The sequence below is a fragment of the Euprymna scolopes genome, chromosome 24 (assembly GCF_053919585.1).
Source record: "Euprymna scolopes isolate OS-2025 chromosome 24, ASM5391958v1, whole genome shotgun sequence".
In the NCBI taxonomy this organism is placed as follows: domain Eukaryota; kingdom Metazoa; phylum Mollusca; class Cephalopoda; order Sepiida; family Sepiolidae; genus Euprymna; species Euprymna scolopes.
In genome coordinates this window covers 33885247-33903413 of record NC_136505.1, presented here as the reverse complement: position 1 = coordinate 33903413, position 18167 = coordinate 33885247, and the positions used below count along the sequence as shown (strand labels likewise).

Below are 18167 nucleotides of genomic sequence, written 5' to 3'. Positions count from 1 at the left end.
CTATTATACAAAATTTTACATTATATACAAAACAGTTTAAAAAGAAAAATGTCTTCTTCTTTTTTTAATTTATGTACAGTAATTTCTTTCAACTTGTAGATTCAGCCTTGTCGTATAATTAACTCAATTGATGAGAAGATATATCGACTAGAGGTTAACCTCCAGTTCAGACTAGCAGCATGAGTATACAGTTTTGCAGATCACCGTGTTGGCGCAGGGCTAACGACAAACAACTGGTCGGAACACATGCGATCCTCATGGCTTAAGGCTCGATCTCGAATCATATTTATTTCCAAATCATCCAGAATAGGACATCGATTAGCTCCCGAGAAGCAAAAAAAAGGGTTCCAACACTAGAATTTCTTAATAAACACAATTATTACATTTTTCGAAAAATAGAGTATTTAGTTCTCTCCCACTGCACAAACTGTGATACAAGATACACGAGTGAGAGTGAGAAGTCAGTGCCCTCAGAGAGGAGTCATTTGACCTTCAAAAAGTGCCTGGACAGTCCCGTCGGCATAGCCGGTAAGAGAGCCTCAGGCGATTAGCAATAAACTATAAACAATAGCCCTTTCTCAAAAAGAGAAGGCAAGCTCTGGGGGGACCGAATCATTGCAGAAATGGTCTAATCTCTGCTAATTTTGGAGAAATTTGGTATAAAAATCCCTAGTCGAGTTTTTCGAAAAATACAAGCCGATTTTTTACTCATTTTAAAAGTCGAATTAAGGTTACATTTTTTTGCAGTATTTTAAATTAAAAAAAAATCGATGGTGGGATCATTCTATTGATCCAGTAGATATTTCATTGCCGAGTCAATCCTCTACCTGTATCAGAGCCAAGTACGTCCTAGGATTAGACACTCTCAGCTAAATATTCACCTTATTTCCGGGTATTAATTCTACTACTTTTGTACGCCTGGATGACTCATATAGAACCATTGTTATGTTTTTTTTTTACTGCCGACAGATATTTCCTGTTTCCTATCAATCACTTCCTATTGCTCTTCATGGTTTTGATTCTGTGAGGGAACATCCATAATATCACATGTCGTGCATACCTTATTCTTACTTATAAGTTGCATTTGTATCAGCGGGTCAGGTTGTTTATGCAATCAAGTTTGACAGGCAAAATAGGTCAGATCTACTTGGCGACACCAAAATTGCAGAACAATAACATGTTATTATCTTATTTTTCATATGTATCTAACTATCTCTCTCTTTCTCTCTCTTTCTCTCTCTCTCTATCTATCTATCTATCTATCTATTTATTTACTCTCTTTCGTGTTTCGTCACAAGGAAACAGTTGTGAAACCAGTTGGTACCGGGAGACCATAGACGGTTGGTCAACCATCTTTCTCGAACAATTGAAATCGAGATCCGAAGGCTATGGGTCGCGTGCCTTAACTCTTGAATTAAAAATGTTCCTTCAATATTAGAATAAATCTCTATTTTATAAAGAAAAGCTGTTATTTACTTATTCTACACAGCCTTCAATTCCAGTATCAAAGATCCCTGAATAAATAATTAATTCTCAGGAGAGAATTAATGACGCCTAATGATACCCAGAACTCGACATGAAACCCGCTAAGCGGACTTTAAATTAACTCTTTGATGCAAGAGACGTTTTATCGTTTTATATTTTTTTAGTCACCGGACGTAACAGTCGCTCCAGAAACGTCTTCACAACATGGATATTTGATTTGCCATTACTCTTCACAAAAAACTTAATGCACTTTTCGTAAACTCTTAAAATGCACTGCTCTATTCACTCTGATATTATTTTTACAGATACGTATAGTCAGTAAAAACGTAATATATTTTACTACTATAGGGAACATTGCCAGTCAGTATCTTTTTGGCCGTATGTCGATGATTCAAGCTGTGAACTATTTCATGAATAGGATCAGGTGGAAGTTTAAACATCATCATTATTTTTGGTAAAATGTCGGAAAAAACTGCAAGACCAGGCATTCCCAAGTGCGAACCCTCCGGAGAACAATACCACCTCTGACCAAATATGTTCAGATAAGACCTACACCAAATTTTACAAAATTCAATCTAGGAAATGTCCAACTGTAGTCACCGTGCTAGATATCTTTGAACAAGACATGTTCAACATGATTAGAAATTTAAAAGATAAAGAAAAGTGCCAATTTTCTAATCCAACAATAGATAAATGAATAGATCTTTTAAACAAAATTGTTCCCACTAACAAAAATATGAATGCTTACACATGAGTTACAATACTTATAATAACTATATTTTAGAAAAACTTAAGACGAACTATAGAATACCAAATGAAATATCTTCGATATTAATTCCTCGGCATTACCTATATGTTCAAAAATGTCAGATACATAACAATATTGAAGTTTATACTCCTAACTACCCAAGGTTTACACTAAAAGACCACAAAGAAGGATTTAATAACAACCCTAGCATTAGTATCCTTGAAATAGGAATAATTAGTAGAAAGTTTTTAAATAGAATCCTGCCAAAAATCAAATCCAAAGTAACTTATAAAAGTAATCTTCTAAATTATGGATTGGTTTGCTTATTAACCATCAATTCCCCCAAAATTGTTGGATAGTGCTTTAGAACTAGCGAAAACCCATATAACTAATTTAACATAGTAAAATTATCTAGGATAACTCTAATTAAATTCAAGAATAAATTTGGGACCAGTAAAAATAGGGAAAAACTTTGATATTATGTTGGGATCTCGGTTCAGGTCAGAGACAGTGTGGTTTTTTACATTTTTAAGGAAAGTAACATACCGTGTATAAGAGGTGTTCTTTAGACGTGCTATTCTTTAGAAATGCTGGAGAAATTTAGAAAGAACCAAACATCTGTTTAATAACTTCTTTAAAGACATTGACCTTAAAATAACTATTAATATTAAACATAAACTAACAGATGTTACCCTTAACTTAATGAACAGGAGATATTAACCATACCATAAAACTAAGTAAATGTTATATTACATCGATCTTAGTCTAATCATTGATACTATGTTCTCATATTAATAATACTATATTCCCAGCATCTCAAAAAGAATATCTTATAACGAACAAATATCTAATAGTAAGAAAATATTATAACTTAGTATTAGCTAGATCAGGTTTTAATAGTGAAATTAAATATATTAAGTACGAATCTAATGAACCTAGAAGTAGCGAGGGTAGAAAAAAAATTCTAAAAACATTAGAATAGGCATTGATAACTTCGATCTGATAGGAATAATTATCCCAAACAAACAACACGGAAATAAAAATAAGAACAACAGATGTAGAGTGTGTATATGGTTTAATCCGCCTAACAGTGTACACATCCAAAACAACTTGCCAAAGGAATTCTACCAGATTCTTGGTAGAAATTTCCCTAAATGTAGTAATTTAAGTAAGCTTATAAACAAAAATACAGTAAAATTATCATTCTCAACATCTATATATTAACCTAGTGAAAACTATACTTTCTAATAACGCAAAAACAGATAAGGCAATTAAGAAAAGTGGACAAAATAGCAGACAGAACACTGAAAATGAAACTTTCAGTAACTAGAAACCAAAAATGAATGTCCTTTATGTAGTAAATGCTTATTTCTGACATTATATATAATTTGAATTCGTTGAAAGTATTATAACTAGCACGTGTATAGGTTCGACAAATGGACACTTTAAGGATAACTTCTGCAACCATATAGCATCTTTTAAAATGAAGAAATGAGGAAATTAATAAGAAATGAACATATTTAGTTAAATGGGTAAGAGAACTACGAAGAAATAATATAGAATAGAAAATTGGAATAGTCAATATTATGAAATGCTAGACAATATAAACCTTACAAATATGGGCGCTATAACCTCTGCACCCCCGAGTCTTATCATATAGTAGTATCTAAGGAAAATTTATTAAATAAACGACAAGAACTCGTACAATGCTGTTTGCACAGACATAAATATATACTATCCCCCTAAAACTTGACTAGATAAATTAACGTTAAATAATAATCAATATTTAATAGCTTTCAGGATAAAAAATAAAATATAAAAATAAAATAAATAAATAACTTTTAAATAAATAAAATAAATAGATAAATAAAATAAACAAAAATGTATCAATGAATAATTAAATTAAAAAATGACAATGGTGTAAGTGACAAGAAGTAGGATCTCATAGACTCATGCAAATATAATAGAAGATATATTATCACCTTATCTTCAAGCATCTGGTAGAAATTCATAAAATACAATTAAACAAATATCTTATAAATAATTGTTTTGCTTAGCAGACATTGAATAATTATAAAAATAAATTGAATCATAAACTAAGTGAATTTATTAGTTTGTATGAGAAACATGAGGTAATAATTTATAAGAAGTTTCCATAAATTTGGCAAGCATTTAATTAAATAAATATGTGTGTGTGTATGTGTGTGTGTTTATATGTATGTATGTGTGTATGAGTATACATGCATGTTTGTATAGGCGGAGTGTCTATGCATAAATATATTTGAGTTAGCAAATATACCTAAAACACAAGAGAACTAACTATTAAAATGTCCAATTGAATTATCTCCCTCTGACTGTACCGAGTAAATAGTCACGGATGTAGTCTAGTTCCTTTAGATAAAAAATAATTTCTACGTGAATATCTATAAACTTAATTAAAGTATATTAATTCATTTGATATATAACTATGCTTTTAAATATATACATGCACACATACATAAATATATATATATATATATATATATATATATATATATATATATATATATATATATATATATATATATAGCTTAGAAAGTTAGGAGAATAGAGTAAATTCAATTCTATATGAAGAGACTTATCGGGATAATACAAAGCTCAACAATTTTCATTTGAGCTTATATAGAGCTACTCTTCTGATAAGAAGAATTAGGCTTCGAAATACCTTGGTATAAAGAGTCTCCTGTATCACCCAACTAAATGTTGGTACACCTTTATTAAATAAATGAACCATTCTATATTCACCAATATATATAGTTTTTGTGACTTCATTTTCCATTCTTATTGTTTAACACACACACACACACACACACACACACACACACACATATATATATATATATATATATATATATATATATATATATATATATATATATATATATATATAAAGGCTTCGTTCTGTCCTGATAGACTATGGATACCCACTGTAAGGGTGCATGCGTGTGAAATTTTTGTGGCAAGAGTTGCGCAATCTCCAACCACACCTCTCCTGAGTTGACATTGTTGAATACCAGTGGCAACGACTAGAAAACAAATGCCGAGATAAGTAGAGAGCACATACAGTGCCTAGAATTCCGAAATGGTCACCCGTCTGTTACTAACCAGGCTCAACGTTGCTTAACTTCGGTGATCTGACTGTGATCTGGCACCGGTTCTTGTCAGATCACCGAAGTTAAGCAACGTTGAGCCTGGCTAGTACCAGATGGGTGACCATTTGGGAATTCTAGGCACTGTATGTGCTCTTCGCTTATCTCTGCATTGTTTCCAGTCGTCCTGTACATCCATTTCACTTTTTATTCGAATGATCTGTTACCAATTTCACGAAAAAAATCAAAAGTATCTGAATTTTCACGAAGATCTCAACTTTCTTTCGATCCCTTTTGTTTAAAATTAAACTAAATATTGATTACTTTACAGCCCCTTTCTGTCTGGCAGATATATTCCAAAATTCGTTATGATCGGTTAATAGTTTAGGAAAAAATCCTGCGTGTGCAAATACCTAACTTTATAATTTTTAATAAAATCTAATCTCCATTCTATCGGTCAAACTCTAACCTCTGTCCTATCGTAAATAGCTTGTTTTATAAGTAAGTTTATAGAATGTGATCTGATGACTTCACAGCATTTGTTCTCCATCAAGATGCATACTACCGACCAACATGACAAGGAGCAAAATCTCACCCATTCATTGTTGAAGTTCTTAGATGCCGGAAAGCCTTCTACTGAAATAGTTTCTTCCCTTGGACAGTCAAACTTTAGAATTCCCTTCCTATTTCTGCTTCCCTGACTGTACTAATATTCGGAAGTTTAAATGTAATGTGAACAGACATCTTGTCACTTGACTCTCCACAATCCTCTGATAGACATGATCCCAAATTGTAACCCTTTCAACCGAGTGGCAATACGCCTTGTTTGAAGTTATAAAGAGTTTTTAAAAATTTGAATCTCGAATGTTGTATTGTGAGCTAATCTCGTACAGAAAGAATTATTTTTACTGCATCATTAAAAAATACCTTTTTAAGATAAAACAAGATTTATTACAATAAAATAAAGTTAGGTCGTGTCGCCATCTTGTCTGGAGTAATTATACGAAACTGCATTCCAAAGTGTCCTTTCTTTAAAAGCCACTTTGCAATGTTAATGCCGAAATATTGACTTCTATTTTGCGTTTTGTGCCATCCAGAACAAAAATAGTTCTATTTGTAGAAGAAAGATTTTATTTGACTATTAATCTATTTCTGCATTTCAATCGAAGATATTAATTCCAAGTGGAATACTTATTCAATCAGCTAATCGTATTCTCATTAAGCCGGTAGAAAATGGCGTCCACTGAAGACGAATGTGCCAATAGAGATTTACGCCTTACAAAAGTTCCCCTCTTCTTTATATAAGAGACCTATTCCACTCCTGAATAACGCTTACAGCACTACTACAGGTAAGACTAATAAGATATCATGTCGATGCAAATGTTTTGCCGGTTTTTAAAAGGTGCATTTTAAAGCATCGTAACTTATTTTATGCATATTTTTATTACTTAATTGTATCAACATAATTTATAACTTCTTTCAGATTAATAAAGCCTATTTTGCTGCAATATTCTCATCAACGTTGTTCCGAAAACGACTTTCTTTAGTCAAGAGAAAGGGAGTTATCTTCCATCATGATAATACTCGTCCTCATACAGCACTTCTGATCAAAGATCTAGGAATATTTTGGTTGTGAAAATCTTGCCTCATTCTGCATATTCTTCTGAACAAGCTCCCTCGGATTATCACTTACATGGAATACGTACATCAAATCTGTTACCAAGGTCGTTGGAAAAATGGTGAGATCTTTCTATCGATCTAGTAGATAGCTACCTGCTGATGCAATTCTCTACCTATATAAAAGCCAGGTACGTCCAAGGATATCGTATTGCTGTCACATTTGGGCAGGAGCTGCTAGGGAGACTTATCCTGCCTTGACAGCGTTCAGAATAGACTTCATAGCCTAGTGGGGGATGCCCTTTTCTCTTCTCTGCAACCTCTTTCTCACAGAGAAGACGTTGCGAGCCTGTCTCTGTTTTATCGTTATTTTCATGACAAGTGCTCGTCTGAGCTCCAATCTCTGGTCCCCCCCCCCGCCAAACATGAGAAACAGTCGTCTGGCTGAAAACACTATCAATAATTTCCCCCCACTCTTTATCTGTGCTTAAACCTAAACATAGATTCCATGAACAAAGCTTCTTTCTTAGAACTGCACACCTGTGGAACTCTCTTCCGTTTACCTGCTTTCCAGCTGACTACAATATGGCCGTCCTCAAGTCCAACATAAACAAATTCTTGATGAGTCCTTCCCTTTAAGCACTCCAATTTACCAAATTTACACTTCTAACGATTTTTTTACAGGGTAGTCACCACTTATCAAGGCCCGGAAGCTACTCGGGGATAAGGGTTATTGTGTGTACAGTACGTTAGTGTTGGAGATCTGATAAAGTGTCTTACTTAAGGAGGCGGTTCATCAGGAATTTGTTCATATTGGACTTGAAGACATCCAGGTTGTAGTCAGGTGGGAAACAGGCAGACGGAACAGAGTTCCACGGGCGTGCAGTTCTAAGAAAGAAGCTTTGTTCATGGAATCTACATTTTGATTTAGGCACAGATAAGGAGTGGGGGAAATTTTTGACAGTGGTTTCAGCTAGGCGGGTGTTTATCGTGAAAGATTGGCGAGGGGGGACCAGAGATTGGAATTCAGACGAGCACCTGCCATGGTAGTAACGATAAAACAAAGATAGGCTCGCAACGTCTCTCCTGTGGGAGAGAGGTTGCAGGGAAGAGAAAAGGGCATCACCCACTAGGCCACGAAGCCTATTTTGTACTCTGTCAAGGCAGGATAGGCTGTTTTTAGCAGCTCCTGCCCAGATGTGGCAACACTACTCCATCCTTGGATGTACTTGGCTTTTGATTACTTGGATTACTATGATATTGTCCTTTTGATCACTGTACACTCTTTAACTCTTATCCTCCAGTTGCCTCTGGGCCTTGATAAGTGGTGGTTCACTTTTAAAAATAATAATTTCAAGGATTACAAAACCATTTAGATGGCTTTAGGTTAACATCATGAGAGGAAATTGAACATGAGTTAGATTCATATTTCACATCAAAACCTAAAGAATTTTACAAACGAGGCATTTATAAGCTCGTTGGCAGATGGAATCATGTTATAATGAGCAAAAGCCGTAATTGTCATAAATAAATATTTTCAAAAACAACCTCTTTATATAAATGACTTATTCTGCTCCTGAATAACGCTTAGAGTACGACTACAGGTAAGACGATCAACATAAAATGTCTTATCGGTATTAACTTCCTTCCCACCACAGCAATTATATGGCATGAGGCCATAGAAGACGCCAGCGTTTTTTTTTTTTGTTTTGTTTTTTTTCATTACATTTTCGCGCCAAACAAGACACATTGCCACTTTGATGTAGGGGGCTACTATTAGTGACACAGGCTACAGGGTACTAGGTGGGGAGTTGGGCAGCAAGATGTCGGTTCACGTTACACTTGAACTTCTGCATGTCAGTACAGTTGGGAAAGCAGGAACCTGGAAGGGAATTCCAAAGTCTAGCTGTTCTGGGGAAGAAACTACTGGAGTAGAAGTCTTTAAAGAAGCAACACTCTGGTCAATTAAAAATAGTCTGGGCAGCTCGTCGGCATTCCCTGGTCTGGGTACGTCAGGCAGTTAGCAATAAACTAACTCCTTCTTAAAGAGAAGGGGGACCCCATAGAATTACCCGGGACTGATAGCACAGATCAAAGAATAAAAAGTCTGATGCTACCAGATCAGGGTGTCTGAAGATATCGGCTTCCAGACTCAAATGCATTGTACATTAAAGTTTTTGTTTTTATTTATCTGTCTTTTCTCTTTGATAAACTTAATCATGTTCTGCAAAGGCCAAAATGAAAACAACAATCACCCTCCTCTCTTTTTTTTATCTTATTTCTCTGTCGGGAGTAGTGGCTTCCTCTCTTCAAGAACTTGGAACAAAATCTTTTCATTCAAATTTTGAAAACAAACTTTTCAAGAAACTAATATTCTATTTTTGAAAAACAAATTTTTTAAGAAATTGAAAGCATCTTATTTTTTTAAACAAATGTTTGAAAGAAATTGTCAAGAACAATTAAACCTTTTTCTTGGCATAAAATGATTCCCAGAGGTTATTATAGCGTTAAACAAAAACAAATGCAAATGCAAAAGATACAGAGCTACTGAAATAGCCCAATTGCGACTGTTTTAAACGCTAGCAAACAGTTAAAAAATAAAGGAAAAGCATATAATTGTAATAAAAAACAATCATCTTTCAATAAAAGAAAAAAGGTACTTGTGCAGTTTACGGGCCTGAAATATTATTTAGAAAACCATTCTTTTTAACTATTTTCTACTTTCACATAATAATTTAATAAACAAAAAAAAATAACATAAAAATAGAATTTAACTTTAACTGCCAGATTGTAGATTTTGCCGTTTCAGCAGATCACAGAGTGAAGATCAAGGAGACTGAAAAGTGGAGAAAATACACGGAACTGGCCAGGGAGTCAAAGGGAGAATGAAGAAAGTAAAAATAACACTACTAATAGTCGGAGCGCTAGAAACGATACCGAAAACTTTGAAAAAAGAATGGGAGATTGGAATCAGAGGGATGGCACGGAAGATACAACGAATTTCAATAATGAAAACTGCAGAAATATTAAGGAAACCCTTTGAAGAATGAGACTAACGCCACATGTAAATTACACATAAACTGGACACAGAAACGGCTACAAATGCAAAGCACAAAGGAACATCATATGGGATCATGAAAACTGAAACTGAATAATTGATAAATACCATCCCTCCCCCTTTTTTTTCTTTCTCTGTGAGTGTCACCAAAAACAGGCACCACGCCAAATAATGAAGGTAAAAGAGGATGGAAAGACCGAGGAGAGAAAGCACTGCCCAGACATCCGCTAGAAGAGTGAAAAAAGGCTTATTGCCACCCAAATTCTAGTGAAGACCAATGGTCGCTGACAACGAGAAATCAACGGTCAGCAGCTGTTGTGATAATGCAAATTCTTTTGCAAGGGCTATCGAAAGAGGTGGAGAGTACTGGAAATCTGGGGAGATACTCCAAGGAACAACACAAGTTGTTCTCAAAGAGCAATCTTTGAGGATGGCTTGTGTGAATACTCCTAGCGAGTAAATAATAATAATAATAATAATAATAATAATAATAATAATAATAATAATAATAATAATAATAATAAAGAAAAAAACAAAGAAAAATCACGTCTGCAAATTAATTTCTAGGAGCAAGCAAGAAGGCTTATATTAATAACTAGCGGCTGCGCCGCATCGGCACACACAACGTCGAGTCAAACACAAAATCGAGTACACTCAACATCAAGTATACTCAACATCGTCTTACCATCAACGCTTACCTTGTGAACTCGGAGTATGGGAAATTCCCATATGCACAAAACAAAATCACTGAAAAAACAAAAATACCCTAAGGGTAAGGATAATGAGTAAACGTTGGATAAAATGATGGTTAAAATTATTACGAACTTGCCAGGATTTGAACCTGGAATCTTCAGGTCCATAGTTAGATGCGTTATCCATTGTGCCACAAGTCCTGCCCGTATGCGGAAAGATGTTACCGCGACTGTGTACAGACAGTGCTTAATTCCGTTGACATGAGCAGATAACTTTTTCGACAAGTTTACAAACCAGCCGAAAAACCCTTATTTCGGGCTTTTTGTATGCTCGGCGACTTACACCTTTCAGGGAAAAAAAGAGTTTTCCAATTCGGTCTATTCGTTCGAAAGTTTTATTGGTATATAGGCATACACACATGAATAAATAAACATTTAGAATTTTATTAATAGTATAGATATTCCCGTATGCAAATTTATTTTTATAACCAAAAAACATAAGCTTAATCTTAATAATAACTGATATGAATAAAGAATAATCGCATATGCAAACTTTTTATACAAAGTAAGGAAGGCTTAATCTTAATAATAACTGATAATAATAATAATAATAATAATAATAATAATAATAATAATAATAATAATAATAATAATAAAGAAATAAAATGATCATTATACAAATTTATTTTGATATGCAAAGAAAGATGTTCAATTTTAATAATAACTAATAAAAATAAAGAAAGGAAACAATAATCACGTATGCAAATTTATTTAATATTCAAAGATAAAGATGCTTAATCTTAATAATAACTGATATTAATAAAGAAAGGAAACAATAATCACGTATGAAAATTTATTTCATATTCAAAGATAAAGATGCTTAATCTTAATAATAACTGATATTAATAAAGAAAGGAAACAATAATCACGTATGAAAATTTATTTCATATTCAAAGATAAAGATTCTTAATCTTAATAATAACTGATATTAATAAAGAAAGGAAACAATAATCACGTATGAAAATTTATTTCATATTCAAAGATAAAGATGCTTAATCTTAATAATAACTGATAATAATAAAGAAAGGAAACAATAATCACGTATGAAAATTTATTTCATATTCAAAGATAAAGATGCTTAATCATAATAATAACTGATATTAATAAAGAAAGGAAACGATAATCACGTATGAAAATTTATTTCATATTCAAAAATAAAGAGGCTTAATCATAATAATAACTGATAATAATAAAGAAAGGAAACAATATTCATGTATGCAAATGTATTTTATATGCAAAGAAAGAAGCTTCATTTTACTTATAACTGATAATAATAAAGAAAGGAAAGAATAATCACAGAAGTAAAGTTATTTTATATGCAAAAAGAAGGAACGGTTTAATCTTCATTATAACTAACAATAATTAAGAAAGGAAAGAATAGTAACGTATGTAAATTTATTTTTATTACCAAAGATAAGGAGGCTTAATCTTAATTACCGATAATCTATAATATAAACCTCACTTGTCTGTTTATATGTATGTATGTATGTATGTATGTATGTATGTATGTATGCATGTATGTATGTATGTATGTATGTATGTCTAAAGCTTTCGACAGAGGGGACAGATTTTCACAAGATCAGTATCGTTTGGAAGCTCGACCCTTCGGACGAGAAAAATTGGCTAAAAACATTCATTCCTTCACCCTCAACTGCGCACATTTTTTACAAGGAGGGGTCGCTTTTTTCGCCGTTATTTTCGAAAGCCATCCCCTCTTTTCGATTGACTAGCCTTAATTTAAACCTTTGCCACATCCAGTTTGGCGATGGACGGAACGGTAAAGACGTCAGGTTTGTTTGGGTTTTTTTTTCACGTTCTTTTCCTCCTTTGTACGGTACGGGTCCGAGCCTGCCTGCCTACTAGCCCTACTTTTTTTTCTTTTTTTTTTTTTGCTCAACACACACCTCCAAACACCAGGGTAATGTGGGGCACCCAGGCTAGTAAAACCTAAAAACAGAATTTAAATCGACACACAAAAAAAATATTCCACTGTTTTAATATTTTAGTTACTAAACAAGCAAACAATCCATTTATAAAAATGGGCTTTAGTTACAGATTTAAGAAAGAGTGAGAGAGAGAGAGAGAGAGAGAGAGAGAGAGAGACATGCAGACAGAGAGACACAGTGGATTTGTTTAACGTCTTTTTTAGTAAAATTTATATCGTATAATTCTTTTTTTACTTTTTTTTAAATTTTATTCGCGATTTTGTTCTTTAAGCAAGTTTTGGACTCGCGTAATTGCTTTTTTGTTGTTTTATTGTTGTCTTTCTTGTGTTTTGTTTGTTTGTTTGTTTTATTTTATGTCATTTATTTATTTATTTATTTGCAACTAGTCTGGCTGCCCGGCGTTGCCCAGGCGTTTGGAGGTGTGTGTTCAACAAAAAAATAGTGGTAGTAGGCAGGCAGGCTCGAACCCGTACCGCGAAGGAGGAAAAGAATGCGAAAGAAAAACGTGACATCTTTGCCGTTGCGTCCATCGCCAACCGGAAGTGGCAAAGGTTTACATTAAGGCTAGTGAATGTAAAAGAGTGGATTACTTTCGAAAATATCGCCGAAAAAAAGCGACCTACTCCCAATAGAAAAGTGCCCAGTTGAGGGTGAAGGAATTAATATTTTTAGCCAATTTAACGATATTTGTCGTCCAAAGGGTCGAGCTTCAAAACGGTATCAATCTGGTGAAAATCCGTCGCCTCTGTCGAAAGTGCTAGGTAGACATACATACATACATTTAAACAGATTTATATTTGTACTAAGTTATTTAAGTTTTTGCAGTTATATTCTAAGAGCAAGAAATCAATTATTACTGATAAAATAAATTACAACTCGCCTCTGCAAAAAAAGAAAGCTTTCTCTAAACAGATACAAATATCAAACCCTATTCTTAAACGTATTGTCTTTAATTTCGGCATATTCAGATGCATCAGTTATGACGGAGATAAGCTAAAAATATCCTCAAGCACCGAGAGCTTATTTAATTATTTATCCGACATAGATGAAGTCTTTCTTACCGGCCAAATAACAAACGAAATATACAAGAAATGGGTTTTCTATTGCATAAATCATTAGGCCATTTTCATGCCACACACTGGCTTGCCAAAAGTAATCACTAACAATGTCAGTATTTACAAAAATAGATCCTATTTGTCAAAAACACAGCTGGATATTTTAGTCATCAAGAAAAGCCATTGTATGCTTGAATGATATTGTTTAAAGGCCCCCATTCGCCAATGTACGGAGTATTGTTGCCACATTTGAGCTGGTGCCTCTGCTACTATCTCTCACACTTAGACAGGGTTCAAAAAAGAGTCGTTAACCTAAGAGATCCTGCACTGTGAGCGAGGCTTCTACCGCTTTCCCATCGACGAAAAACTGCACCCCTCTGCCTGTTTTACAAGTATTTTAATAATAAATGCTCTGACGAACTACAAACCCTTGTAGCCCCTCGACATAAATACCCTCAACAAACCCGACAAACAGCAAAATCCCACCTCTACACAGTAGAGATCCACAAATGTAAGAAAGCTTTCTATTCTAATAGTTTCTTCCCTAGAATTGCTAGACTTTGGAATTCCCTTCCAAGTTCCTGCTTCCCTGACTGTACTGACATGCAGAAGTTCAAGTGTAATGTAAAAAAACATCTTGCTGCTTAACTCCCTATATAGTACCCCTTCAAATTATGTCCCAGATAGTAGCCGCCTACATCAAAATTGCACTGTGCATTGTTTGGGGTAAAAATGCAATAAAAAATAACTTGCTTGCAGGATTTTCTTTCAATAAAGACTGTGAATATAAATAAAGTAAAAGTCATAAAATTAGTGTGTGCATTACGTAGGAAAACAATAAAAACTGTACCACTAATAACGCTTAGTTACTATGATAATAGACATTACATAAAACAAAAATGTAGCATTAATAACGCTTAGTTACTATGATAATAGACATTACATAAAAACTGTAACACTAATAACGCTTAGTTACTATGGTAATAGACATTACATAAAAACAAAACTGTAACACTAATAACGCTTAGTTACTATGATAATAGACATTACATAAAACAAAACTGTAACACTAATAACGCTTAGTTACTATGGTAATAGACATTACATAAAACAAAAATGTAGCATTAATAACGCTTAGTTACTATGATAGTAGACATTACATAAAAACTGTAACACTAATAACACTTAGTTACTATGGTAATAGACATTACATAATACAAAAATGTAGCATTGATAACGCTTAGTTACTATGATAGTAGATATTACATAAAACAAAACTGTAACACTAATAACACTTAGTTACTATGATAATAGACATTACATAATACAAAACTGTAACACTAATAACGCTTAGTTACTATGATTATAGACATTACATAATATAAAACTGTAACACTAATAACGCTTAGTTACTATGATAATAGTCATTACATAAAAAATGTAACACTAATAACACTTAGTTACTATGATAATACACATTACATAATACAAAACTGTAACAGTAATAACGCTTAGTTACTATGATAGTAGACATTACATAATACAAAACTGTAACACTAATAACGCTTAGTTACTATGATAATAGACATTACATAATACAAAACTGTAACACTAATAACGCTTGTAACTATGAAAAAATATGAGATGCTTAGAGCATCCCATCCTGCCTTGACAGAGTTCAAAACTGACTTAGTAATCTAGTAGCCTGTCTCTGCTCTATCGTTATTTTCATGGCAGGTGTTTACTGAGCTCCGCGTATTAACATATGCAATTACGTATTATTTAGGACCTCTATCCGGTTATGGCTGACGGAACAAGAGCATGCTACCCCCGTAAATAAAAGGTTCCATTCGAAATGCCGTCCAAATTCCCGAGTTCGAAAGAAACATTCCCGAGTATGAAAAGATACACCTGAAGAAGGTTGGAGGTTGCATCGACCGAAATGTTGTGAAAATCACACTCAAGATGAGAACAGTAGTCCGATGAATCCAAATAATATGAATGTAATGAACTTGTTTTAATTCAATCGTTATATTTTATGGAAAAACGAAAAACACCTGACTAGCTGTAACCACTGTCAATAATTTTCCCAACTCTTTATCCGTGCCTAAATCAAAACGTAGATTCCATGAACAAAACTTCTTTCTTAGAACTGCACGGCTGTGGAACTCTCTGTCGCTTGCCTGTTCTACCCCCCCCCCCGAATTCAACTTGGATGTCTTCAAGTCCAACACAAACAAATTCCTGATGAACCGCCCCCTTAAGTAATGACACCTTATCAAATCCCCAATACTAACTATTACTACGATACTATCCCTCTGATTAGTGTACACACAATAACCCTTATCCCCGAGTGGTTCCTGGGCCTTGATAAATGGTGATCCCCATGTAAAAAAAAAAATGTTTCTAAGTAAACGGTTAAACACACCATGTTGTTCACGTGTTAGGATTTTTGGGTGCGAATTGATCCAAACTTTTCAACAAAGAAAATATTATGTCAGTGTATGGGAGTGAGAGCTTTAGATTCAGAAAAACGTCAAATATTTTTTTTTTTATTTTATTTAAAAATTACAGTAAAAAGTATAAGATAAATTTGAAAGAACAAATAAAGAAGAAAAAAATTTTTTCAAGCAATAACAGCAAAACACATTTGGTAAGCGAATTCTACCAAATTCTGTGTGACGGATTCATGGTAGCAGACATAAATTTCTTTCTCATTTGGTTCTGGAAAAATACGCCTGACGAAAAAAAAAACAAAAAACATTAAAATACATATGACATAAAACCTATATTATATGCGAGGAACTATATTTAAAACTATAATTGGTAAATTACATGTGACATATAACCTATATTATATGCAATAAACAATTTTTAAAAACTATAATTGGTAAGATACATATGACATAAAACCTATATTATATGCGAGGAACTATATTTAAAACTATAAGTGATAAAGTACATATGACATAAAACCTACATAATATGGAATAAACAATTTTTAAAAATTATAATTGGTAAAATACATAAGGCATGAGACCTATATCATAAGCGATTAACGATTTTTAAAAACACTCCTTGGTAAAATACATCTATCTATCTATTTATCTATATCTATATATCTATAAAAGTGAAAATGTCTGTCTGTCTGAGTGTGTATCTGTGTGTCTGTGTGTGTACATTCCCTACGCAATAACTCTGTCAATTTTTAGTCTACAGACTCGAAATTTGATATACAGGGTACTGAGATTTGGGAAAATCTATGTGGTCGGTTTTCGGCCAGAAATTTAGCGATTAAGGGGTCAAAGTGCAACGATTTTACTTTTGAGAACTTAGTTTGAGCCCAAAACAATAAATGTTAAGGGGTCATAATAGGGATCAAAGTTTTAAAAAATTGTACCTCTGTGGTCTCTACCAAATTACTCAGACAATTTCTGGTCTAAACATTTGGAATTTTACATAAAGGGTATTCAGAGATGGGGCAAGCTTTTTCATCGGTTTGGGTCGAAAATTTTTAGTTTCCAATATATAAATGTATGTATGTATGTATGTATGTTTACATGTCTGCCTAAAACTTTCGACGGAGGCGACGGATTTTCACACAATAAGTATCGTTTTAAAGTTCGACCTTTCAGACGACAAATATCGAAAAAGTAGCTAAAAACATTAATATCTTCACTTTAAACATGGCACTTATCTCAAGAGGGGGGGGGGGTTCGCGTTTTTCGCCGATATTTTTGAAAGTCATCCTCTCCTTTCGATTGTCTAGCCTTAATTAAAACTTACGTCGCTTCCGGTTTGGCGGTGGTCGTAACAGTAAAGACGTCAGATTTTTTTCCTTTTTTGCTCAACACACTTATCCAAACACCCGGGCAACACCGGGTAGAAATGCTAGTATGATATAAAACCTATATCATAAGCGATGAACGATTTTTAAAAACACTAATTGGTAAAATACATATGACATAAAAACTATATCATATGTGAGGTACCATTTTTTTAACTATAAGTGATAAAATAAATGACACATAACCTAAGTTATATGTGATAAACGATTTTTTAAAAATTTAATGTTAAAATATATATAAGTGATGAACCATTTTTTTAAAACAAATTTAAAAAAAGAAAGTGTAATGTGAGGTTTCATTTTTAAAACAAGTATTAGATATAATGTTCTGTTTTTTTACATATATTAGATGTTCACCTTTTCTTCCTTGAACGCCTTTGTTTTAAAGAAACAGGTACGTATAGTGTCAACAACTGTTACCCAGAAGGAGGCTGTGAAGTCATTTTAGTATTTAACTAGCGAGGGGTACCCGGCGTTTCCCGGGTGTTTGTAGGTGTGTGTGAAAAAAACCCGAAATGTGAAAAAAAAACA

At 33.4% G+C, this 18167-nt stretch overlaps 1 protein-coding gene across 2 annotated transcripts in view; it reads right to left on the bottom strand.

The window, feature by feature from the left end:
• Window positions 1-18167, bottom strand: part of LOC145246653 (protein inturned-like) — a 223613-nt gene that overhangs the window by 43288 nt on the left and 162158 nt on the right. The window contains exon 18 of one of the 2 annotated variants that reach the window (XM_080108360.1): window positions 16314-16527. The exons of the other annotated variant lie outside the window; for it this stretch is intronic. Within the exon in view, the coding sequence (XP_079964486.1) occupies window positions 16416-16527 (112 nt within the window). The 3' untranslated portion in view covers window positions 16314-16415. Of the gene's footprint in view, window positions 1-16313; window positions 16528-18167 lie in introns of those variants that run through there. 2 annotated transcript variants of the gene reach the window in all.